The sequence below is a fragment of the Equus quagga genome, chromosome 11 (genome assembly GCF_021613505.1).
Source record: "Equus quagga isolate Etosha38 chromosome 11, UCLA_HA_Equagga_1.0, whole genome shotgun sequence".
In the NCBI taxonomy this organism is placed as follows: domain Eukaryota; kingdom Metazoa; phylum Chordata; class Mammalia; order Perissodactyla; family Equidae; genus Equus; species Equus quagga.
The window spans coordinates 71,701,603-71,728,612 of record NC_060277.1 but is presented as its reverse complement, the minus strand read 5'-3'; the positions used below and the strand labels follow the sequence as shown (position 1 = coordinate 71,728,612).

Sequence of the window (27,010 nt, the reverse complement as noted above, 5' to 3'; positions counted from 1 at the left end):
TCATTCAGACTATTTCATATTGGACGTTTGGAGGTTCCCGGACTCTTAGAAAATTAGCCGTCAATGAATGAAAAATAAGTCACTGCCTCTATTTTACTACCAAACATGAAATGAAGATTATTTACTTTGCCAAAGATTAACTACTTCTTTCAAATCACTGGTTCTTAATCTTTTTTTGGCGAGGGTTGGGAGGATGCATGGGATTCCTTTGAGGATTTGATGAGAGCCATGACTCTCCCCAGAAAAATGCACACACAATTCTACAAACAAGCTTCACGAGGTTCTCAGACCCAGAAGCCGGTAAGAATGCCTATTTTGAAGGTTTTGTGGAGATGTGAAGGGGAGGGGAGACGAAGGCAAAAAGGAAATACTGCCAGTACAAAATGGCCAAATTACTTTCAGATACATGATGTTTGCCTAAGTAAAATGACAAGGTGATGTTCTAATTTACGGAAATCCACCTGCAAAATTTTTCAGAGATATTTTACACATTCCCCTAATCCTTCCCTGGTAAAATGGGGGACATCAGCAAGAGTTTGAGGATATCTAAGTTGTAAAATGGATATAAGGACATCACCAATAAGCTGGACTCCAGAAAGCTCTGTCTAGGATTTTATTAGACTGCTTTTTTCCCCAATATACCTGTATTGGAAGATTGAGACAAAAAGGCACAAACTCACATTAAATAAACAAGGTAATCTAATCAATTCTACAAAGTGTATTTTGTAAAAGAAGTAGCACTAGGAACCAACCAAAATAAGTCAGGGAGTCCCAGCAGGGACTGTAAGAGAACTTGGGAAGATATACACGTGCCCCCAATACTGACCCTGTCCCTGACCCCTCTCCTTGAGAAGGCCAGAACCCAGCACCCCTCCTGCAGAGGCACTGCTGCTTCCAACTGGGACCATGACCCTGGAAATCTAACGGAAGCAGCTGGTCTGAAGGGGTGTGGCACACCCTCAGGTACTACCCCTGGAGCTGAGCCTTTCATCATAAGCCTCTCCTAGTGCTAGTCAGTTTGGGGGGTGGGTGAGGAGGGTAGGTGAGTACTTAAAAGAAGCCAACACCGTTGCCCAGCAGCAACACTATCCATGGGTATGGAATAGACCAGGGACATCCCTCCTTATGTTTATGTGAGCTCGAGCCCCAGATCCAGCTGACCTAAGGCAATTCTAGCTCAGCTTATGTGGATGCTTTCAAACTGAGGCAACAGGTGGAGGTGGGAGGAGCCGCAGAAAAGGCAGATAAAGAACGAACCCCCACTAGAGCTGCAGTGATATGTGTGGATCTCAGAGAAGAGCTGAAGGAAGGAGACTAACATCTATTGACCCCCAAACCACATAAACAACTGTCTGCTTAGAATATCACCATTTGTTCCTCCCAGGATAACCCACAACTGGACTTCAGTTGATGAATGAAGAAGGGAAAGCTTTAAGCACAAATATAATTATAGTTAATACAGAGCTTGTAGGAAAACATTTACATTTTTCTCCAGTAGGAATGCCTCCTCAACTTTCTCAGTCAAATAAAGGCTACTAGCAGTTGGGATGCTAATAACCATCTGAACTGCCCCAGATCCATTACTATGGACCTCACAAGGTGAGGAGACTAAAAGGAGTGTAACAGGACATCTCCTGGTCCCAAAGGGGCCTCAGTGAAGGTCGGAGCTAACCACCTGAGGGGTCTGAGTCTGTCCACTCTTGCCCCAGGAGGGCCACAGGGAAGCATCCATTAGGATGTCACACTGTGAGACACTCCCTTATTGCACTTAGAAATGAGTAAGGCAAAACAAACTGACAAAAACATAAGGAAAAATTCTCCCATCCTATTTCTCACTCCCCTAACAGAGATTTGGTCTCTTCATTAGCAGTTGCACCCAGGCTGGCGTGGGCTTGGATCACTGCACACTCAGCCAGTACACTTCACAAGGTTTGGGAAATGTCAGATGACACCACAGCTATCTCATATTTTCCCACCATGAAGGCATACTCGGGTTCTGCCAGGTCATAGGAAACTATGAAGTACTCAGCTGCTTCTATTCCCCCGGAGCCTGGACTCTCACTGGCCCAATCTGGTAGAGTTCTGCACTACGATCACTAATTGCTTTTGATTGTCCAGGACAGAACCCAGCATGGGGGCAGGACGAGCTGATTTCTTGATCCCCACATTCCTTTAGCAACTGGAGACAAGAGGGAACATGTTCTGCTGGGAAGAAGCTTTTTGCATGCTCATTTTGTGCAGCATGAAAAGATCAGGACTCTTGTATCCTGACCAGCCTCAAAGACAGAGGACAGGAATCTCAGAAAGCACAGAGAAGAGAGGATTATTGCTGAGTGGCAGCACCAGCCCAAAAGGGAAGAGGAGCATGGACATACAGAGCTCCTTGGGGGGGCAGACTAATTATATCGGGCAGAATCAATTCTAAGGGCCACACTGGACAGGTCTCTCCAGGTGGAAAGTTGACCCGGGCATATTATGGACTTTGCAGAGATTGAGACAGAATGGGCAACAGGAGGGCCGAGAAGCCATAGGTGTTTCTAAGAATAGTGACCAGAGATGCAATGGCTGGGGCAGGGGTTATTCGTATTTGTTAAATTTTCAAATGTGGGTGGTAGGTACATCCTTGGTGCCCAGGGCACTCTAACAATGAGTTACTGGGAGCAGAGGTCAGAGTTATGAAGCCATGTTGCTATTCTGTGGAACTGGGGGAAAAACTTCTGTATTTCTAACTCATCCCCTCTCCCCAGGTGAGCACTCAAAATTGCAAAGATCTGCCCAGGAAGCAAAATACCTCAGTTTATCCCAAGGTTGAAAACAAACAAACTTAAATCATTTAAATCACCACATCACAAAAGGCAGCTATTTTGAAAGACTAAAAATGTCACTTGGAAATAAAGGGGTGGGGGCACACAGAAATGGGTTGAGAACACAATGGTTGGAGAGGGAGGAGCTGTAAATACAGCAACCTACACGCCACATATCTCAGAGGAGCAGGCTCCTGCACACATGGGCTTCGTAATACCAGACGGTCTATTTGTTCACAATATTAAAGGGTATCTAGAATTAGCTACAGTAAGGGATCGAAAGTTGCCTGAAGAATGGGCACAGAAAGGCTGCGTCTGAAGATGGCCTGTCACTCGGGAGGGTGGAGCTGCTGGGCCTTCCTGTTGACCACTGTCTTGCAAAACTGGAAGAGAAATACAATTATTAAGGAAGGAACAGAGGAAAATAGAAACATTATAAATCATGACTATTGATAGAGGACTTTCAAAAGGAGGAAGGATGCCAGTCAGAGTGGCGGGGGCAGAGGGGAAGAGAGGAAGCTAAGGTCCAAGCAGTGACTGAGAAGCTGGCATTGCAACAATCCACTAATCCTACCGTTTTATCCCCCAGAAGTTCCCTCAAGCACCAGGGGCAGGGAGAGCGAGGAGAGGTTTGCACCGCTGAGGGTGAGACCTCAGGCCTCCTTAGCCTCTCAGTGCTGGAGGACAGCCAGTTTTTATTTGATAAAATAATTTTCTCTCGGAGCCTGATAGGGAGCAGGGCCAGGTTTTTCATTGACCAAGCCCCCACTGAGCTGCAGGAAGAACAGCAAGTCTGCAGGTGTTCAGGGCACTGGGAGCTAAAAGAAGGAAGGGGCTTAGGGAAGAATAACAATCTGAAACACAGGACATCCCATCCTGGTCCTATGACCTGGGCAGAAATACTCTCCAAGCATCTGAAAGATGCTGCCTCTGATGGGGACAGCTACTTAGTATGGGGTCAGGGGATATAAAGAGGAAGGAAATGAAGCACCAGACATGACAATGAACACTAGGAAAAGCTGTCTGGCCAGCATGGGGGTATAGGGAGCACCCCAGAATGCCACCTTCAACTTGAAAGGGTTCGAGTTCCGAGAATAGTAATCAGTTGCAGATAAGCATCAATTCTACATCAACTGCGCCCACCCCAGCCCGACTTCTCACCACCCTGTCCATGTCTCTCCGGGCAGTTCTTTATAAAATCACAAGGCCCTGAAATGTCCTAATATTCATAACCTCTTTCAATGGGAGCCTGAGAGCTGTTTAGCATGGCAGTTGTCATTATTCCTAGAGGGCAGGACAAGGAATGAAGCAGGTTTTCTGACTCCATAGTAAGCTGCTGAGGCCCTGAGGACCCAAACCGATTTTAGCCTCTGTGACATGCTCAGGGACAAATTCGGTACGTACAGTGCAGAAGGGGGAGGAGTGGCTTTAGTCATCCGCTGTCATTCCTTTCACTGGGTCCTTTTGTCTCATCTGGAACAGAAAAAGCAGGAAATACTGAAGGGTCTTGCTGCTGATGGAACTCCACCACAATTTTATTCTGCCTTCTCCTCAATCCTCCCAATGGATAGTGTAGACCGTTTTTTTGTGCACAAAGCAAATCAGAAGAATAGAATTCTGCCTACCTACAGCCAAAGCCACACCTTTTATAGCCTATGTCACTGGTCCCACCATCCATGATTTCTGTTTCTCTCCACTGCATCCCAGTGTTGGGGTACAGTTCTTCAGCTGTTCTCTTTCTTTCAATCATTTGTTCAACAAATATTTATGAAGCACTTCTTTTGTGCTAGGAACTACTCCAGGCCTGAGGATTTAGCAGTGAACCAAAACAAAGTCTCTCCTCAAGGAGCTTACATTCTGGGGCAAGGTGGGAGAGAAGAAATAAACTAATATGTATTAGTCAGGTGCGGCTGACGGCTGCTGGGCTTAGAGTGACTGTGGGGAAGCGCTATTTTATAAGCTGGCTATGGAAGGCCTCTCTGATAAGTGACATTTGAGTAGTCACCTGACGGATGTGAGGGGGAAAATCCTGGAGCTCCCTGGAGGAGGTGTTGGGGGGGAGTGTTCCAGGCAGAGGGAACAGCAATTCCCTCTTCTGAGCTCTGCTGAGAGGCTTCGCCCAGCAATCAGGTGGGCACAGTGTGGCACCAGAGTTCAGCACAGAAACGCAGGGGTTGAAGTGCAGGAGGGGAGAGCTGAGCTTAACAGAAGTGCGGGGCTGCTGGAAAACAGGATGGGGTCTTCTCTGGGAGCTCTGACTGGTCCCTGCCACTGGCACCTTCCAAGCAGAAGTGGACACAACTTCTCGTTGGGGACACTGTGATCTCTCTCAAATTCTTTCCAACTTGAAAATTCTATTCTATTCGCAGAATGTCTGTAACATATGTGCATTTTAACTTCCCATGAGATATTTCTTCACTATCTGTGAGTTTTCTGCTCAACTTTCACTCTATTCATTCAACAGATTTTGAGCACATAAGAGCATGACCCTTGGGATCTAACTGCCTGAACTGTATTCTGGCTCCATCACTAATTGTGTGACCTTGAGCAAGTTACTTCACTGCTCTCTAAGCCTCAATTTATGTAATAAGAAAACAAAGGTAATAATAGTACATCCATCATGGGGTCGTGGTGAAGATTAAATAAAGGTATTTGTGTGGAGTACTTAGCACAGCAGGACGCCTGGGATGGAGCATGCACTCTGTACACGTTATCTATATTATTTCTTTGTTCCAAACAGCGTCCTGTAGCAAAAGGGATGTATGTGCACACAAGCTCTAAAGAACTTGGACTTTTAAGCTACAGCCCTCCTTAGAGTAAGGTTTTATTCACTAAAACTTTAATACTGCCACATTTTGCAGAGATTCTATCTCAGTGGCAGTAGTTCTCCACTGCGAAACATTTTCAAAATGCGCTTCCTGCCACATTTCAAACCTGTCTATTGGTCACACCCCCACCCCTAAGTATTAGAATCAGTAAGTCCCTGTGCAACCTGGGTGTGGTGGAGAAAATTCTCCCCATCCTCCCCAGAGGTTCCAATATTCACTCCCTATTGACAGTATTACCATAATTACACCAAATATCTTAGCTAGGTCTTTTAGGCCAGAGTTTCCTCAAACTTGATCAAAATAATTGCCCAGGGCACTTGTTGTAGACTCCTATGCCCCAGACCTGATGAATCAGAACCTGTAAGAGATGGACCATAGGTGAGTCATAAAATCAATCAGTCTTACAAGCCTCACTTTTCATTCAGGAAAGATCCTCTGCTCCACACAACAAAGTCTATTTTCCGACACCAAGCCAGTATGTACTTATTCCTAGCTCTACCTGGAATGCCTGTCCCCTGCAGATTTTGCTCAAAACTCACTGTCCTGAATGATGTCTTTAAATTTTTAGTGCTCCTGTAACTTCAGTTATCCGTATTAATAATCTGTTAATATATTACTTTATAAGGGTTCAACAAATTTAAGATTTTTCAACATGACAGAGAGATGGTAAAGATAATGGCACTGTCATATTTTAAAAAAGACAGTAAGTTAACCTGTGGTGTTAGGTATGAATTGGAAGTATTTGTGTGAACAGAATATGTAAGATAGATAGAGAAAGAGACATAACATTTCCCTAGCTCTGTCCTATGAGAAGGCTGGGAGCAGCGACACCCAACAGTAACGAGCACACCTAGCACCTGAACACCCTCCTCCACTGAAAGAAACCAGGGCTCTTTGGAGATATGGCCGATTCTAGGGCTGAGTCATGGGAAGGACAAGACAAGCCCAGAACACTTCCTTGTATTTCAGGTGAACGGAGTAACTGTACAGAAAGACAGACAGGATACAATGCAAAGAATACCCAATCTGTGACGTTCTAGCCTAAAATACAGAAACGAGATCTACTCATGCAGAATCACTGGACAGACCCAAAGTAAAAGACATTCTACAAAACGACCGGCCCACAACCTTCAAAAATGTCAAGATCATGGAGTCCACGAAAACTGAGGAATTGCACCAGGTTGAGAGACTAGAAGGGTAGAGTGTGCAATCCTGGGTTGTATCCTTTGCTTTAAAGAGATGAGGTCTCTGGGTAAAGGGGTATACAGGAGCTCTTTGTACTCTTCTTGCTATTTTCTATAAGTTGGAAACTCTTTCGAAATATATATAAATTTTTTCTTTTTTAAGATGGCAACAGATGTTCTGTTGCCAATCTTTTCTTTTTCTTCTTCTTCTTCTCTGCAAAGCCCCCCATTACATAGTTGTATATTCTAATTGTAGGTCCTTCTGGCTCTGCTATGTGGGACGCCACCTCAGCATGGCATGACGAGCAGTGCTAGGTCCATGCTCAGGATCCAAACCAGTGAAACCCTGGGCTGCTGAAGCGGAGTGTGTGAACTTAACCACAGGGCCGGCCCCTCAAAATATATATATATAAATATATAGGGGCTGGCCCCGTGGCTGAGTGGTTAAGTTTGCGTGCTCCGCTGCAGGCGGCCCAGTGTTTCGTTGGTTCGAATCCTGGGCGTGGACATGGCACTGCTCATCAAACCAAGCTGAGGCAGTGTGCCACATGCCACAATTAGAAGGACCCACAACGAAGAATATACAACTATGTACTGGGGGGCTTTGGGGAGAAAAAGGAAAAAAATAAAAAAATCTAAAAAAAAAATACATATATATGTATATTTTTGGTGAGGAAGATTGGCCCTAAGCTAAGATCTGTTGTCAATCTTCCTCTTTTTCCCTCGAGGAAGACTGTCACTGAGCTAACATCTGTGCCAGTCTTCCTCCATTTTGTATGTGGGATGCCACCACAGCATGGTTTGATGATTGGTGTAGATCTGTGCCCAGGATCCGAACCCGTGAACCCCAGGACACTGAAGTGGAGCATGCAAACTTAACCACTAAGCCACCAGGCCGGCCCCCAAATAAATTTTTTTTTAAAGACAAAAACATGTTCATTAAATGTCTGCTCACTAATGACTATTCACATAAATTTTCAATAATCAGAGAGGCTAAGATTTTAATATCATGGGAGCAAAGCTCCTTGGGCCTCAACCAGATCCTTGTTATAACCTGAGAGTTCACGGCCTCACTGTAATTAACTAATGCAAAGCCAGGTCCCGTTTTCCTACTCCTTGAAATAAGATGCAACTTCCTATCAGGGAGCATGAAAGCTTCCCCTACTCTCAGAGACAAGGTCCCCCAAGAGGGTGCCACTGAAATAAAAATGCATTACTTCATTCTTATAATGAAATGCTCTAAGAATGCTTATTTCCTGTTTCCTGGGGCCTAAATGACATGAGAGATTTTATCTGACGTTTGCAGTGTTTCTTGGATCAAATCACTGCAGGCTATATATACACAGGCAGTCGAGGAACATGAAAACAGAAACTCCAGTCCTGGTTTGTTTGTTGTTAACAGTGGTTTCCTCCAGGGAATGAAGCCAGGGGTTGAAGGAAAGGACTTTTATTCATCTGTGTATTTTATTTATTTATTTGGACTTGTATTTTTTTAAGATTTTTCTATATCTTTTGAAAATTACTTTACTTTTAAGTACGAAATACTCCTTTGATTTAAAAAAACTAGTGAAAGTATCAATGTCAATATCCTGGTTGTGACACTGGACTGTAGTTTTCAAGATGCTGTCATTGGGAGAAAAGGATCTCTGTATTATTTCTTATAGCTGCATGTGAATCATACAATCATCTCAAAATAAGTTCAATAAAAAAATAATTAATAAAAAAAATCAGTTTAAGACACTGAAAAGTGGGGCCGGTCCCATGGCTGAGTGGTTAAGTTCGGGTGCTCCACTTCAGTGGCCCAGGGTTTCACTGGTTTGGATCCTGGGCGTGGACCTAGCACTGCTCATCAAGCCATGCTGAGGTGGCGTCCCACACAGCAGAACTAGAAGGACCTACAACTAGAATATACAGCTAGGTACTGGGGGTCTTTGGGGAGAAGAAGAAGAAGAAAAAAAAAGATTGGCAACAGATGTTAGCTCAGGGACAATCTTTAAAAAAAAAATGACACTGAACAGCAACCACAAACCAATTAGCAATTCTGAAGGAAGACAGATATGAGGCACATGTGGAATGGTTTTTAGAACCACTTTAGAAAGCCACTCTATAAATAGGTTCAGTCCTTTGGGAAAGAATTTAGGCAATAAGTAACAAGAGTCTTAAATTTTCTAATTCCATTTGTAGGAATTTATTCTTAGGAAATAATACTAACTACCCAAAAACCTGAGTGCACAAACATTTTCACCACAGCATTATTTAGAACAGTGAGACAACCTGACATGTATCTTGTAGTCAGAATCATGTATGTGAAGAAATTTTTTTTAGTGGGAAATGCTTTGTTATAATGTTCAGAGAAAAATGTAAGATAACCACCGGCACATGCAAAACAAACATAACTGAGTAAAAGTGTGCAGAAAGACTTAAAATGTTTGTAGTGGCTGTTTAATAGTTTAATGTTAAATGTTTAAATAGTGAGAGTACAAGTGATTCTTTTTCTTTCCACTTTTCACTATTTTCCAAAAAATGTTTAATGCTTAATATTGAAAAATGAAACTGTATTTTAAAAGAAAATAAAGCTACTCCCATATTTCAAGATGTTGGCCAACATTCCAGGTGGTCTGCCCTGGGGTCAGTCACTGCCGGGCAGGTCAGAGGGATTTAAGACTCCACCGGACACCATCAGCCTTCACATACAGGGATCTCTCAGCCGCAAAAAACTTAGGTCTGCGTTCTGCAGACGCAATGGGAATCTCCCAGTCCAGTACCTGTGCGCTGAACCAGAAGGTAACCTTAACTTCTCTGAGCCTCAGTTTCCCTCTCTATAAAATGAAAATACCTAAGGCGTAGGTAACCATGAGGATTTCATGACACAATACATGTAAAATGCTTACCATAAATGACAGGCATACAGTAAGACCAATAAATGTTAGTGTCTATTAACAATACAAATAATTTTATTGCCACTATGTTCAGGAGATAGTGAGTTTCCCTTTACAGGAGGTGATCAAGCACAGGCTAGTGGGGAAGCTGCAGAGGAGACTCAAGCACTGGACATATAGTTGGACTAAATGACCTTTAAGGTATCTTCTTTCTTTTTTTTTTTTTTGAGGAAGATTAGCTTTGAGCTAACTGCTGCCAATCCTCCTCTTTTTGCTGAGGAAGACTGGCCCTGAGCTAACATCCATGCCCATCTTCCTCCACTTTTTTATACGTGGGACGCCTACCACAGCATGGCGTGCCAAGCGGTGCCATGTCTACACCCGGGATCTGAACCAGTGAATCCGGGGCTGCCGAAGTGGAACGTGTGCACTTAACTGCTGCACCACCAGGCTGGCCCTCTTCTTCCACTTTTGAGATTATAAGCCTCTTAAGAGAGCAGGACCAAGGGAGAGGGAGAAAAAAGGGAGAGAGGGAGAGAGAGACCTGCTCTTCTACAGGCACACATTTCCTGATATTTTTCTTTTTAGGGCAAAGGACTAATCTCTTGATCCCTTGTTTCTCAAATCCTTGAGCCTCATCCAAGAATGGTAGGTCCACCCCCCGCAGGGACTAGAATCATACCAGTGGTGACTGTGGCCTTATAGTGACCCCTCATAACTCAAAAAAAATTCCACCCACACTCAACTACTATGCATTGGTTTAAAGAATAACAGTCATAATTCCTATTGCAAACTTGCAGTTGATCATGGCAGATTGAATACATGCATATATTGCTATTCCTTCCCAAAACCCAACCATGATGACAGTAAAGGAATAAAAAAAGATATAAAACTAAGAAGACAACAAGAACAGAGGAGACAACAGCAGACAAAAGATGGTAACAACATTCTGGAAGATGAAAAAAGGACGGATGAGTAGTGACCAGAGCAGCAGGAGCTGACTCCTAAGTACCTGTGAGGAGGGGGGCCAAGAAAGAGAAGACCAATTTATGCTATAGGTTCTCCAAAGGCTCAGTAACTGGCAGCACCAGGGACCTCTAAAAGTGGGGGTGCAGGTGGGACTGGAAACAGGTGACTTGCTTGAAAGTGCAAATAAAGAATGATTGGGCCTTGGTGTGCCCTGGTGTTCCCTGCCCCAGTTCTCACGGTCAAGCAACCAGCCCCTTCCTGCCACAGCAAAGCCAGGGGGTTTACTTTCTGGAGGTGCCGAGGGAAGCCTGAACTTGGGACCCCAGGTTCAGCTAGGGGCAAAGTGAGCATGATGCAGAATAGGGAAGGGATTAAATTAAAGCCAACTCATGTCATGGTGAGCCCACCAGGACCCTTCTCCAGCTCAGTTTCCAAAATGCTGACCATCTCCCACAAGCAAGAGACTGAGGAGTCCTCCTGAGGCAAAATGAGCAGCCCAGGAAAAATAGACTCAGAATCCTGAAGTAGAGGACCCCAATGGAACCACCCGACTACGACTGCCCTTCAATGAAGCCCACCCACTGATTCAAAGAGCTTCCCCTCCACTTTTTAGAGCTTTAGTCTTAAGTGTGAGTGGATGGCTAAGGACCACCAGTCATTTGAGGAAAGCCCCTAACACGCAACAGAGAGTCTGACAAGAAAAAGGAGTTCAGAGGAAACAAGGAACATTCAGGGCACAGGGATATCTTGAAGACCAAACACAAAAACAAAAAACGGCAGCTTGGGAAAAAGAAGGTAACACACGTAGACAGAAAAGAAAAAGCACTTAAAAAAAGAACCCAGAAAAAGAAATACTTGAAAATGTTTTAAATTCAACAGGGGAGAGAGAGAAGTTAACATTGGAAAGTTACCTCCCAGAAAACAGACAAAAAAGGAGAGAAAAAATAAGAAAATTAGAAGGTCAATTCATGAGGTCCAACTTTTTTTTCTTAGGAAGATTAGCCCTGAGCTAACTGCTGCCAATCCTCCTCTTTTTGCCTAGGAAGGCTGGCCCTGAGCTATCATCTGCGCCCATCTTCCTCTACTTTTTATATGTGGGACGCCTGCCACAGCATGGCTTGCTGAGCGGTACCATGTCCGCACCCGGGATCCGAACCAGCGAGCCCCGGGCCGCCAAAACAGAATGTGGAACCTAACTGCTGTGCCACCAGGCCAGCCCCGAGGTCCAACTTCTGACTAATAAAAATTCCAGAAAGAGAACAAAGAAAACAGAGGGGAGAAAATTATGAAATAGATAATTCAAAAACTTCCCAAGGGCTGGCCCGGTGGCGCAGCCGTTAAGCTCGAACATTCTGCTTCGGAGGCCCGGGGTTTGCCGGTTTGGATCACAGGTGCAGACATGGCACCGCTTGCCAACCCATGCTGTGGTAGGCGTCCCACATATAAAGTAGAGGAAGATGGGCATGGATGTTAGCTCAGGGCCAGTCTTCCTCAGCAAAAAGAGGAGGATTGGCAGCAGTTAGCTCAGGGCTAATCTTCCTCAAAAAACCCCACAAAACTCCCTAACAATGAGGGCTCTCAAACTTCAGATCTGAGGGAGGCAGATCCAGTAGATCCTCTGGAGACTTCTCCCAGCTCCAAGAATTGGAATTCCACCCAAAGGGTGAAAGGCTGTCAGCAAACACTTCCAGGAACCCCAGTGTACTGTAGGCTGGCTTTTGTCAGGCAGTGAGTGGCTGAAGCTCCAGGCTAAACCCTGAAGGTTCTGTGTTGCTCTGTTGGGTAATTTTTTTCCTTCTTTTTTTTTCAGGACCAGGGTAACCAAAAGACTCAGGCTTCACTCTTACATAGTCAGAATCACCAGAGCCCTGGACACTAAAAATCTACCACTTCCTTGGGGCCAGCCCGGTGGCGTAGCAGTTAAGTTCCTGCGCTCTGCTTCAGTGGCCCAGGGTTTGCTGGTTCAGATCCCGGGTGTGGACTTATGCACCACTTGGCAAGCCATGCTGTGGCAACTGTCCCCCATATAAAGTAGAGGAAGATGGGCATGAATGTTAGCTCAGAGCCAGTCTTCCCCAGCAAAAAGAGGAGGATTGGTGGCAGATGTTAGCTCAGGGCTAATCTTCCTCAAAAAAAAAATCTACCACTTCCTGAAGATCCTTAGCAGAAGAATCAGGAACTGTGTCCAAAATCCTACCACTTCCCTGCCAAATGTAGCTGAAAGAACAGCGAAAACATCTGCCTTCAACAGGAACTAACTCAGCACACCACTTAACCAGTGAGTCAGCCTAGGAAGTGCCATCATGCAAAGTAAAATCAATTCCCCACGGGGCTCCCAAGGAAGGAAGAGCTCCTGGGCCCAGTTCCCACTCGAGACCAGCACAGTGAAGCGGGAGCATCCCTGTAGCATGGGGCGCCATGTCACCTAGGCCGGGGTCTCACCTCAGACCCTGCTGGAGAGCTGGGCAAGGCTGCGCAAAGCCACACCTACCAGATACTCATCCAAGGCAATGAGGGAGAAATGGATGGCAGTTCTTATGAAACAGAGCTTCGGGCCTTAATTTTAGCCTGAGAGGGCAGGAGGGCCCCAAATGGCATTTAGAGGGGGGAGAAGAGGCCAAGTGATTAAGAGCTATGGCTCCTATCCTGACCATGCCACCTGTAGGCTGTGTGACCCTGGGCACAGCGCTGACTCTCTGAACCTCTACCTCCTCATCTGAGTGTGGAGATAAGAGCATGCCTCCTCGCAGGTGCGGCGAGGACCACAGGCGGTGGCGTATGTAAGAGCCCTTAGAATGCAGGCTCGTACCCAGTGAGCATTTGAACGTAACCTCCCCAGGGTGAGCCTCACAGGGAAGCACACCCAAATGAGGCGGCGGGGTGCTAGGTCTTCAGGCTCCCAGGAGGCAGGTAGCCCTCCTTCTGGGATCCGTGCCAAGGCCAAAAAAAGAGTAAAGGCTCCAAACTCTAAAAATAGCTCAAAACCACCTTACAGAGCAGTTAGCTGTGTGTGTGTGCTGTTGCTGGCCTCCGTGGCAATGTGTGTAGTACGCAGGGACGGGCCCAGCCTGCCTCCTTGCAGGTCACCTCCAACTCTGTAGCCCACCATGACCCCCCCCAGCTCAGAAGAACCACTGCCGCAACCGTTTTACTCACTTGGCATTCAGCACTGACCGCCAGACTTGTCTCTCTGGATATGCAAGACCTCAACTAGACTGCACTCAAGAGCACAGGCTGTTTTCTTCCTTATAGTTCCCATATTGCCTGGCATTAGACCTTACCCCATAGTAGACACTGACACATTCCCAGACCCACAGGACAGTGCCCTCAGAGAACTGCCCCAGCATGACAGCCTCCTCAGTGTTCACCGATTTATCTAGTTGAGAGCCCCAGAGTCTCCTCTGGGCTCCCACTTACCTCATCCAGCTGTCTCTTTGTCTCTTCTTCCATCCTTCGAATGTCGTCCATAGTCAGGTCAACCCACTTATCGAGCCAACAGAACAGCTGCCTGTGGAAGTTTGTAAACAGACGCTTCTCTTGCTATAAAAAGGAGGGACTCAAGTTAGAACTCAGAAGGTGAAAGCCACTGTTGCAGCTCTCCTCCCCGTGATCTTCACACCAATACCCACCCTTTGCTGGGGAGGAATGATACCTGGCTGGCTTATCTGGACCAGCCCTCCAGTCCCACGGGTCACAGATCTTTGACGTCACATGTCTAACAAGTATGGCGTTAATTGAGGAGGGAGCCCCCAAGAGAGGATGTGTGCCTACCTCACAGCTAGGCCCTGTGCCGGAAATGCTACCAAGACAGGCAGTCTGTGAGTTCACAGCTAAGCCAAGGCCCCAGAACAACTGTCTCAAGTTTCCTCCTTGTCTCTGGAGCCTAATGCCAGGTTAAAACTTGCTAGCAGCTGTGAAACGTGGCCCAAGAGTGAGGCTCTAGCACATCAGAGAAAAGGCTATTAACACTCCTGAGATCTGCCTAGTTCAGCAATTCACGGCACTGGAGAATGTGGCTCACAGTGCCTCTTGCCTTTTGGCTTTTGTCATTCAATCATAGCAAGCCTCTTCCTGTTTCCGCCTTTTGCCTCAGTTTCCTTCCCTGTCACATGCGGTGCCCTTGGATGGACAGCATTAAACTGCAAAGACAGTTAAGTGCAAGGGGAAGTGGGGGACTAGGAAATCAAACTGAAATATCGTGACATTGGCTACCCTAGGATACAAGTCACATGGGTTGTATGATCTTCTCTCGTTGGGCAAAACACCCTCCACCAACACACACACTGGGAAGGCCTCACCCTGGTCTCTTACCTTATGTATAAAGTTTTCCACTTTGTTCTGTAGGCCCCACCACTTGAACTTCACAGTAACCAGTTTGTATGCACACATGTATGGGCAGTCTTTCTGATTTACGAGTTCTTGCTGTATTAGAAACACACCCACAGGCAGGCAGGTGACCAAGAGGGCGGCCTCTGACTCTCCCTTAGCCCAGCCCCAGGCATTGCCCTCCTGCGCTGGATGCACGCCCACCCACAGTGCCCGGCCCCCTGGTGGTGAGGGTGTGAACTGCACCTTCCAATTGGGGCCCAGGGGTCCTCGCCCTGTTTTGATAGATTTAAATTTTGCTGGGTCTTCCTCAGCCTTGTAATCCTGAAAGAAGTTGTAGAATTGGAGTTGGAGGTGGGAGGGAGGGTGGGGGGGGGGGGGCGGGGGGGGGGGAGAGGGAGGCAGAGAGAGAGAGAGAGAGAAAGAGATCAGATTTTCCATCAGAGTACAGTTCATTCCATTCTTGATGTGCACAGAAAATATGGGAAAATGTTACAAGCAAGATATAGAACTGTTTACATTTGCCTCAGAGGAGAGCTCTGTGTGATCTTCTCTGCCAGGGTTTGTTTTCATTTCACAAGTATGAAAGTTCTACCACACTGCCTGAGCAGGCACGTATTCCCACCGATGAAGACAGGGATTTTCAACCCGGGCTGAGCATCCAGATCACTAGGGAAGGCTTTTTTTTTTTTTAAAGATTGGCACCCGAGCTAACATCTGTTGCCAATCTTCTTTTTTTCTCTTCTTCTTCTGCCCAAAGCCCCCCAGTACATAGTTGTATATTCTAGTTGTAGGTCCTTCTGGTTGTGCATGTGGGACGCCACCTCAGTGTGGCCTGACGAGCGGTGCCATGTCCACGCCCAGGATCCGAACTGGTGAAACCCTGGGCCGTGGAAGCGGAGCATGTGAACTTAACCACTGGGCCACGGGGCCAGCCCCCAGGGAAGGCTTTTTCAAAATACGATTTCTGGGCCACTCCACCTAAAATCCAGTGAATCCGAATATCTGTAGGTGAGGGTAGCATGGATTTTTTTTCTAAAACTCTGTATGTGATTCTAAAATGCAGACAGAGCTGAGAACAACTGGCTGCCATCGTTCCTGAAATCTAATCCCATCTCCCTCTGGCTTGTCTTTTGTTTTTCAACTGGCTTGTTTTAATAAAATCCTTACTGGAACTGTTCGAGGTATAGACTCTATCCTCTTGTGTACCACCATCAGTCTCACCTCACTGATTCACAGCGCAGTCAATGCTGTGGGCTAATTAACAAAAGTCAATCTCTGGCTGTTCCTCTGCATGGACTAATGTGGACTCAGGAAAAGCCAACTCATTATACCATCTGCTTAACAAAAATAACACAGATAACAAATCACACGCATACACACACAGTCATAAGGTATTCCCCAAAGCTAAGGAGATTATTTATGTGTACTTTAAAAAAATAAATCTTCCTCACCTCTGCTGCTTCCCACTCACATGAAATAACCAGAGTTGACAAAATACTCAGAGAGCCACACTCTTTGCTAGTATTTCTTTCTTTCTTCTTTTTTTTTTTTTAAAGATTTTATTTTTCCTTTTTCTCCCAAAACCCCCCGGTACATAGTTGTGTATTTTTAGTTGTGGGTCCTTCTAGTTGTGGCATGTGGGATGCTGGCTCAGCGTGGCCTGATGAGCGGTGCCTTCTCTGCACCCAGGATCTGAACCAGCGAAACCCTGGGCCACCGAAGCGGAGAGCGCGAACTTAACCACTCCGCCACAGGGCCGGCATCCTTTGCTAGTATTTCTGTTTGACAAATATCTGGGAATGTTCAGTTTGAGGAAATTCATCAAGCTGCACACTTATGATATATTCCCTTTCCTATATATTCTATACTTCAATAAAAAGTTTTTTGAAAAATCCCCTAACCTTTTGGGGGGGGATATTACATAAGGAAGCACAAGATGGTTTTCATATCTTTTTGGAAATGCACAAATCAAAATATCTTAGGCACACAGAGTGACTCCAGGAAAGAGGCATCAGAGAGCAAATACTTATTCCCCACCATGGGGCAGACAGCCACATTCCTGTGCCCTGATCCCAACAGTCCTCTGTCAAAGAGGAAGAGCGCTGAATGAGGGGGACCTGACCCTCTTCTTCCCTAAATAAATACTTCCTGGGAGCACAGCACTGAGCAGGATGGACCCGGCCCCTGGTCTCTCCTAGTTTATGGTCTAGCAGTGGACTGTCCTTTCCAGGCACCTGTTGCCATGTTTGTTACTCTGAGAAGCCGCCACCAACTTCTCGAGGGCAGGGGACTTGTCCTTTCATATATTTTGCACTCCTTACTGGAACCTACAGAGTAGAGTATTCCAAACACCACAGGCAGGCAATAAATGCTTTTTAATGACTGGGTTGGAAAAATAACTTTGAGAACTAGTTTCAGGTTAAGTGCCATCTCAGCCATCTCAGCTCAGCATCTCAGCAAATCACCCCCAGGATTATCGACAGCACCTGCATTGTCCAGCAATAATTTCCGGAGGCCAAACAGGACACATACATCTGGGCCACTATTTTCCTGGTGATATTCCCAAGTCAAGACAAGGGAACCCTTTTTTTTTTTGAGGAAGATTAGCCCTGAGCTAACATCTGCTGCCAATCCTCCTCTTTTTGCTGAGGAAGACTGGCCCTGAGCTAACATATGCTCCCATCTTCCTCTATTTTATATGTGGAACACCTGCCACAGCATGGCTTGCCAAGTGGTGCCATGTCCGCACCCGGGATCTGAACCAGCGAACCCCAGGCCGCCGAAGCAGAACGTGTGCACTTAACCACTGCACCACTGGACCGGCCCCGTGACAAGAGAACTCTTAATACTAATTTTAAAAATAAAACAAACAGGGGCTGACCCCATGGCCGAGTGGTTAAGTTCGCATGCTCCACTTTGGCAGCCCAGGGTTTCACCCGTTCGGATCCTGGGTGTGGACCTAGCGCCGCTCAGCATCAAGCCATGCAGAGACGGCGTCCCACATAGCAGAGCCAGAAGGACCTCCAACTAGAATAGACAACTATGTACTGGGGGGCTTTAGGGAGAAGAATAAGAAGAAAAAAAAGAAGATTGAGAACAGATGTTAGCTCTGGTGTCAATCTTTAAAAGAATTAAATAATAATTTAATTATTAAAACTTCCAAAACTTTTCCCAAGAGAAAACTTCCCTTTGAGAGAAGCTGGGTATGGTTCCTTGGTTTCTCTGACACTTAGAAGTCATTCCTGCATCTCAAAGGCCACCCATATCTCTAAACAGCTCCTACCTTGCTAAGAACTTGGCTTCGATCTGCAATGTCTATATATATGGCTTCCACATGTTTCCATGCCTCAGGCTCCAGTTTATGCACCTGCAAGAACAAGGAGGACCACTGTGTAGTTTTTGTCAGTTATAAAGCATCCTTTACCCAGAATGGATACCTAGGGACAGCTATCCCCATAGTCACTGATGTGAGATTCCTACTGGTAAAGAACTACATGCAAAATTATCCAAAGGAATGGGCGGTTGGATTTTAAGTGGACATACATTTGAGAACGAAGGCTCTGATTTTTCAGGCTAAGCACTACTGCATCAGGCCAAAATACTCTCAGGGCTACCTAAGCACCTACGTTATTTCCATATGCTCCCCCTTTGTAAAGACTGTAAATGCCCACACAGAAGTTGCCTGCTTGGCACATATTGCTTATCTTGATGCTTTTAAAATTAATTAATTCAAACAGGTTGGACCTGTACATGATACCAAATTATGATACAAATTCAAAATCTACAAAAGGATATGATAAAGAGTAAGTCTTTCTCTTGCTTGTCTCCCAGTCCCCTCCCCAGTAACACCATGCTACCAGCTTCTATTCACATACAAACAACCATATGCAGAGATTTTTCTTTTAATACAAACAGTAGCACATACACACATGGTTTTGCATCGTGGTTTTCCCACTGAACAATATATCTTGAAGATTGTTCCCTACTGGGTTTTTTTAATGGCTGCATAATATACCACTATATGGCTGCACCACGATTTAATGATGTCCAACTGATGAACTGTTATGTTGTTTTTAATCTTTGGCTACACAAAAAATGCTGCAATGAATTTCCTTCTATATAAGTTATTTCACACATGTGAAAACATAACTGTAGTATAAATTCCTAGGTGTAGAATAGCTGGGGTAAAGGATAGGCATATTTTAAATTTGAGGAGTTATTGGCAAATTGTGCTCTAAAGAGGCTGTAATTTGACGTTTTAAAAATGCAGCACTTCTGTGCCAGGAGTTGCATTTTGAATTAACCCCAGCACTACAAGAAGGCCTATAAGGAGTCTTGGAGATCATATTTTGCAAATTAGAGACAGAGAAATCCCATGCTGGTAGGACAAGTTTAGCCACAGGCTGTTGTCTTCCTGGCCTGGGAAAAGGGAACCACGGAGAAGACCCCACAGCAAGGATGGAGAACAGGGCAGAGCCGCAATATCCCACCATGGGTCGTGGAAGTCCTTTGGGCTACTTACATTCTCCTGAGTGCCAAGATCTGGTTTGTGCCAGGTTTCAATTTTAATCAGAAAGTCTTCTTTCATGTACTCATTCTGGAAGAGGGAAAAAATACCATAGAGTCACCAGGCTCAAAGTTGGAGAGTAACCATCTCCCGTTACTGGATCATGGGCCGTTGAGACACCAGCCTCTGCCTTATAATAACAGCCAGCTTTACTGGGAGCCCACGGTATGCCAGCTATGCATTATCTCACTCAATCTTCACCCCGCCTGTGAGGTCTGTAGTAATATCACTCTCATTTTACAGATAAGGAAAGTGAAGTTCAAAAGGGTGAAGTGACTTGTCCAAGGCCACAGAGATGATGACAAAGGTAGGCCTCAAAAAAAGGTTTGTCTGACTTCAAAAATCCAGGTATTTGACCATTCTGCCATACTAGCTTATGCATAGGGTGCTACTGGTTAATTAATAGTGTGGGAAGGACACAGGAAGACTTTCTAACCAACCAAAAATGTTCACCACTGCCCCATTCCCCGCAGCCAGCCTTCTGCTGAGGCCTGAAGTTCTCTTCTCAGCAATTTAACCCTTCCCATTAATTACTGTCTTCCTCCCTCAGTGCTTTTTAAAAATTGGAACTACTCCAAGGAGGAACACATTAACCCACTAAGCCCCCAGCAGGAATTAGGTTCCCAGAAACCACCTACATTTACCGGTAGGGCAAGGCACCTGGATGAGAATGCTGAAGGGTGGACAAAAAGGGCAATGACAGAGGGGATGGTCACGCAAAAGAAACTTTTCCGACTTCACAATTTCACCAAGGGTCAGTGCTTACTGGGGTCAACAGATGCCCAAATAGGAAAGCCACAACCAGGCCAGCTGAACCGAAGTTTCTGTACAACCCGGAGAAAGCATGGCCTGGGGAGATAGGGGACAGCCTCGAGTCACTCTGCACATGGGAGACCCAGGATGCCACAGTCCTGACTGTCACTTTGCCAATGAACAGGTTCCTCATCAGGACTGAAAAGATTAAGCTTCAAAAGCTCTAAAAGTCACCCAAGAGAGAGAACTACCCAGGAACCTCCACGCAGGTATATTTTCATTTCTTCTTTTCTTATAAATCATCTACAACTCCAGCCCCCCTGGGAATACTTACTGTAATAACTGCTCCAAGGCAAGGACATGGAAAGAAGAGAGAAAAAGGTTAACAAGGATGAATAAATATCTGCCCATCACCCCCAGAGACGATGGTGGTCTCCACTCCCTGGGGATTATCCCACAGGCACTCTCCAAGCCCCAGTGAGTGCACCTGGTACCCCAAATGCACCAACCCTCAAGTTTCACTCATACAAAAGTTCCAAAACACCAAATCTGGAATTTAATTAAAGTGATGCCACTATCAGCTCCTCGGGATTCTTTCCAGCTGGGCAAGGACGGGGAATGGCTCTGACGAGCTGATGCACTGAGACACACCACCCTGCCGTCAGAGCATCTCCTGGTGCCCCCCTACTTCCTGGGGCACAGAGCAGGGCACTTTAGGCCAGGCGCTGTCTACCTGCCTTCTGCATCCTTCCTCTCACTGTAACCAAACCTCTCACCTTCTACACTCCTGCTCATTGTAATGAGACCCCCTCGGAAAGCACAGTTCAATTATTTATCAGAGAAAATGACTGCAGCTCTAATGTTACTGGAGGACGGACTAGCTCTTCTCCCGACATCAGCCCAGCTCATTCCGTACCCTCTGAATTTAGGAGTTACCTAATTTCTGGTGGATGCCACACCACCATGTTTGGACAGTACATGGGACTAACAGTCAAACTTCATAACTCTAAAACTGAAACTCCCGAGAGCAGGAGTCCTGGGCTGCATATGTGGCAGCCCCCTCCCCAGAGCGGAGACAGCAGTGTCAGGCCTGCCTGGTTTGATGACGCCAGCCACTAAGGTTCTCCAGCTAACCACCGATTTTAAATGCCTCTTCTCTAAGCAACCTGCTTCCCATTTGGCCTCTGTAGGGACAGAATGTGCTAATCAACAGACATAAGAGTTTGATCACTTAAGCAAGTGGACATTTTTCACTACACGTTGGCGTTCTGATTATACTTTGGTTTCCCATGTAGAAAAGTCCACAAGGAATGAGTGCCCTAATCAGCAAAAACGAATATCTGCTTTCATTAGTAATTTTGTATTTTAGTATAACTTAATATATTGGCATATGGGGTGTTTATACACTAGTCTTTCTGAGAGCCTGAGAAACAGATCCACTCAGTTCTGACAAATTAGGTTATGAAGGTGACGACCCTCCCTGGCCTTTAATGCCAACTAGGGTGACCAATCTCTAGGCCTCCTTGGCCCCTGCAAACACTGTGCATTCACAGCACTCCCTTTTCTTCAAACTGCAATCCTGAGCACACTGGAAAAGTCCCAGGAAACCCTTTGCAGTTGGAAATTAGAGCTCTCCAAATAAGATGAATAAGGTACTTTAAAACCATGGCTTAGCAAGACTGTATTCAGCCTCGGGTTGAGGTTAGAGGGAGAGGCAGAAAGAGAAACATTTATTTTCCTCTTCCTACTTTCATTCACAGGCCAGCCCCCATCTTACTCCCTCCTCACGTCCCAACCCATCAGCTTCATGGGAAAAGAGACAGAGAGAAATAAAGTAAGAGGACAGAGAGAGCTGATTATGGGTAGAGTATTCCAAATCCATCTTCATTCCACTCAGAATAGGGTTAGAGCCTTCCAAAAGGCATGCAGAATTTTACACCATGCTCCGGTATCCATCTCATCTCAAACTTCGATCAACTTAGCCCAGGCTTAGAGGTTTAAACCAACAATCTTTCTCTCATCAACTCCCAGAGGGTTGGAAAGGAGCCTTCCTTGTTTACATCTCTTGTTTTAAAAGAGCAAGTAACTAACTGAACAGATCCAAGAATTGACATATTCATTCAGCACGACAGTGGATTCTGCCTATGAGACAGCACCTCCCCTACCCGGCTCTCTGCCTCTCTTCCTTTTTTTAAAAAAACTGTTTTATTGTGGTCATATTGGCTTACACCATCATGTAAATTTCAGGTGAGCATTATTATTATATTTCAGTTTCTGTATAGACTCCCTGTCTCTCTTCTTCAAGGAGTATTTAGAAATTACTTTTATCTTTTTTTTTCTTTTTGGCCAAGGATCAGGACAATATGTGAACAAACATTTGGCATCTAGAGAAGTGCCCACGTCAGCTGCAGTACACCCTCCTCAGAATCACACAGAGGACAGTGGCATCTCTCAGTTGGCACAAGCTGTGTATCCAGAACCCTGCCCCAGACATGGAGGAGTCCATGCTATCCATTTGCCTCCTTCATGCCAAGTTGGCTCCGGTTCTTATGACACATGCTGAGTACAACTCTCTTAGACATCAAGAAAATTCACCTTTGGCCCTAGACCAGACACACCCAGCCACAGCACACACTGTCTTTTAACAAAGTGTGAGCATGTCTCTTTTCCAAGAATTTAACAGCTTCCTGTCTGATGCTTATGGAGTAGTGATGTCTGCATTTTCAGGCATGGCAATAAAACTCTTAAGTGTTATATATCCCAGGTCCCACCAATGATTGTTCATCTCCTGATACAAGGTTCTTGAACCTGTATAGGGCCACTGAGGATCGGAGAGAGCAATGACTCCTGTGCTCTAGACTTAGTCACTCCCAAAGTCCACAGGATAAGGACCACATGGCGTGGAACATACTCATCAGATACAATCTAGGGAGTGCCGGGTTTCAACAAATAAGGCAAAGGAAGCAGTACACGTAAGCAGAGGCTGGCAGGAGGACCCAACAGGCAGACTGTCTGTGCAAACAACTATTGGTTGGCTGGGGGAAAGGCCACACACCTCATAGACAAGTTCTAGGGGAACTCTACGGACTCTATCCCCCTTAGGATATGGATCAGTACCAGCTTGTGCCCTCGAAGAGGTCCACTCCTAGATGGCCCTTGAGACCTAGGAATCGTAGAAAGCTAAGAGTCTGAACGACTCAAAGGGAATCCCAGAATGTCTAGAATAGACAGTTCTCTGTGGTGGTTCAAATCTTTCCTTTCCAGAAACTCCAGACAGGAGACTGACCAAGATTAAGTGAATAATTCCACCCCCACTCCCACCTTCAACTACAGAATGTGCTGGTTTAGCATAAGCTACTGATTCAGGGCTCTTAGCAGTGGCCTCCTTCCTCCTTGTCCCTCTCCCACCAAAATCTGGCATGCACACTCCCTGTGTTATGTAACACATTTGGGGGAAAGCTGTTTCTAAATCCTTTGTCATCAGAAATTGAGCTTATTCCGCTTTTCCCCAACAATACCAGTGTTTCCTTTGCTATGTTTTCTTGGTGTCTAGACCTGACCTTTCCCCAGGGTAGGAAGGCCACCCGACAGGTCCTTTCCTATGACTGCCTCAAGAGTCCCTGGGCCTCAATGTTGCTTTTCAAGCCAAACACAAATATATCACATTATATTTATTATATATATAATTAAACTAGAAATTTCAGTACCTAACAATAAAGGAGTAGTTTAAAAAGATCACAGTATATTCATACAATGGAATACTATGCAGCCATTACAAATTTTTAAAAATACTAGACTACATAGTGACAGAGAAAAGGTTCTCCATTTACTGAGTAAAAATGAGCAATTTAATAATTACTAGGGGGGCCGGCCTGGTGGCACAGCGGTTAAGTGCGCACGTTCCACTTCGGCGGCCCAGGGTTTGCCAGTTCGGATCCCAGGTGCGGACATGGCACCAATTGGCATGCCATGCTGAGGCGGCGTCGCACATGCCAGAACTAGAAGGACCCACAACTAAAATATACAACTATGTACTGGAGGGCTTTGAGGAGGAAAAGGAAAAATAAAATCTCTAAAAAAAAAAAAGGAAAACACTAGAAAAAAGGACACTAGGGGCCGGTCCCGTGGCCAAGTGGTTAACTTCGTGCGCTCTGCTTCAGCGACCCAGGGTTTCACCAGTTCGAATCCTGGGCGCGGACACGGCAGCACTCAGGCCATGCTGAGGCGTTGTCCCACGTGCCACAACTAGAAGGACCCACAACTAGGATATGCAACTATGTACTGGGGAGATTTGGGGAGAAAAAAAGCAGAAAAAAAATGACACTAAAATGTTAACACTGACTATCCAGGGATGGGAGAATCACGGGTGAATTATTTTGTTTGTATGTATTTTCTAAAATTTAAACAGAGAACATTACTTTTGTAATCAGTAAAAACAATCAAAATTATCATACCATCCCCAAATAAGAGGGGTTGGTTCTATGCATCTCGGACCATGAGTACTTGGTGGTTCCCACCCAGCTGGCTGCCAAATTACACTGACAGTATTGACACTCACCACCAGCCTGAGGGAGTCCCTAAGCTCATCCTTTCACTGGCTTAATCTGGAAAATGAAGGTGGGACCCAACACCCCAATTCCCCCCCATCTCTGGGTCTACTTGACCACACCCTTCGTCCACCTTGGGGCCTAAACTCCAGCTTCTAGCCAGGTCTGCACTCACCAGTTCTGCAATAAGGGTAGGCATTCCACGCCTTTTCATGTATATTCAGGGCTCCCTCTGGGGCCAGCATTCGAACAAACGTGGGCACTTTGCTATAGTGAGAAAAAGGGGTTATGAAGAGAAATGGAGGAGAGAGTTAGAAGACAGTAAGTGTTTACATCACATTCTTCAGCTCCAGCTTCTTCAATGGGGAGTTGACAAGCAAGTTTCCGTGAGATGAGCAAGTTACTCTTGTGTGTGAGAAGCCACCTGTCAGAGCCTGACACCTCAGCTCGTCTGGCTACTATCATCCACTTGCAACTTCCTCCACTGCCTACCAGGAACAGGACAGCAGGCGAGACCCCAGGCTACCTGCCACAGCTGGTCAGTCATTACATTATCATTATGCATTTTTCCAGAGCTCACCGGGCCCAGGGAATTTTACTACACACTGCAAGGATGAGCTATCTCCAAGAATGTATCAGGCTAGGTTTATAGGCCAGAGGACTGGTTGACTAACTTGGAATATGGGATCCAAGATGATCTGATCTGTTATCGTCACTCCTGGGAGGCCAGGAGGACCTCAGGGCCACCAGCCTCCCAGGGTGAAATATTTTCTTCTATTCATTTCTTCTTATCTCAGGTTACAGAACAGCATGTACAGTATGAGCCTTTTTTTTTATTGAGGTAAAACTGGTCTATAACATTATATTAGTTTCAGGTGTACAACATAATAATTTGATATTTGTATACACTACAAAGTGATCACCACAATAAGTCTAGTCACAATATAATTGACCCGTCACCTTTTTCCCATTTTGTCTTTTAGAAAAGGTGCATATATTCCTCTTCCCTCGTTTTTAACTGGTAATCTGTGCAGTCTTTAGCAGGCTCCAATAATCTCATCAGCTTTAGTGCCTGAGGCCTAAGAAAAAAGAGCTAACCAGCAGAGGCTAACTCGGAGCACTCGGAGCAACCCTCGGAGGTTCACTCACTCACTGCCACATTCATTCAGGGAGGGACCTCTATGTGCCAGGCACCAGAACACACACAGAAATCATACAGATGTGGCTCCTGCCCTCCGGGAGCTCATGTTCTAGTGGGGAGTGCAACCAACCAGGCAATGCCATGATGGGTGTGCACAGGGCTCCGGGGCGCAGAGCACTGTGAGAACATGGCGCAGGAGGCACAGTGCATCGGGAGGCTCCTCAGGGAAAGCGAGCATGAAAGGAAAACACAGTATAGACAGTGAGCAGGACTGAGCTAAACAAAAGGATGGGAGTTGGGTGGGAAAAGCTGGGAGAAAGAGAGAAAAGTCAGAATAGCTGGTATAAGGTGTGAGGCAGGGAATACAAGAGGACACACAGAGGCTGGATCACAAAAGATCTTGTAGGTTACATCAGGGAGTATAGACTTGATCCTGGGGGCAAAGGAAAGCCATCTACAGCTTTCAAGCTGGGGAGCAAGAGATCTGTCTTCCAGAGAGAACACCTGAAGTTGTGCAGAGAACTGGAAAGTAGAGAGACCAGTTAGGAGCTGCTGCAGTAATCCAGGCGAGAGATGGTGAAGGGAAACAGAAACACTGGAGATACTAAGGAGACAGAGTCAAAAGAACTTGAGTCGATATGAGGGACGAGGAAGAGGTGGTGGTGAACCCAAGGCTCTGACTGGGGCAACCAGATGGTGGTGGGGAGGTGGTGGTCCTCCTGGCGAGAGGTGGTCTTGGCAGCCAGCACTGCTGGTTTGGGTTTTTTTGCAGTTGGGTTTTCTGGGGTTAAGGAAAGAGTACTGGTAGCAGCTCAAAGTTCACACCTCTCTTGTAAAGAAGAGGGTAAGAAAGGTCCCACTCTCCACATGCACAGACATCCTCTCTGCCACTTTGGTGGGACCCACTGAGCCTTGAGGAACCAAATGGCTCCTTCTATCAACCTCACTACCTCTTTTCAAAGTCCTCTTTACAAAGTACAAATGCACTACGGGGAAGGCATATCTGGAG

The 27,010-nt window shown here is 45.8% G+C and overlaps 1 protein-coding gene across 1 annotated transcript in view; it reads right to left on the bottom strand.

Annotated features, from left to right (window-relative positions):
• Positions 1–599: 599 nt before the first annotated feature.
• PITPNA (phosphatidylinositol transfer protein alpha) overlaps positions 600–27,010 on the bottom strand; it is a 36,587-nt gene continuing 10,176 nt past the window's right edge. The window contains exons 4-12 of the mRNA XM_046676502.1: positions 25,036–25,127; positions 20,648–20,655; positions 19,516–19,590; positions 18,277–18,360; positions 15,237–15,314; positions 14,976–15,086; positions 14,082–14,204; positions 4,209–4,277; positions 600–3,187 (exon numbers count right to left, since the gene is read on the bottom strand). Of these exons, the coding sequence (XP_046532458.1) occupies positions 4,233–4,277; positions 14,082–14,204; positions 14,976–15,086; positions 15,237–15,314; positions 18,277–18,360; positions 19,516–19,590; positions 20,648–20,655; positions 25,036–25,127 (616 nt within the window). The 3' untranslated portion in view covers positions 600–3,187; positions 4,209–4,232. The remainder of the gene's footprint in view (positions 3,188–4,208; positions 4,278–14,081; positions 14,205–14,975; positions 15,087–15,236; positions 15,315–18,276; positions 18,361–19,515; positions 19,591–20,647; positions 20,656–25,035; positions 25,128–27,010) is intronic.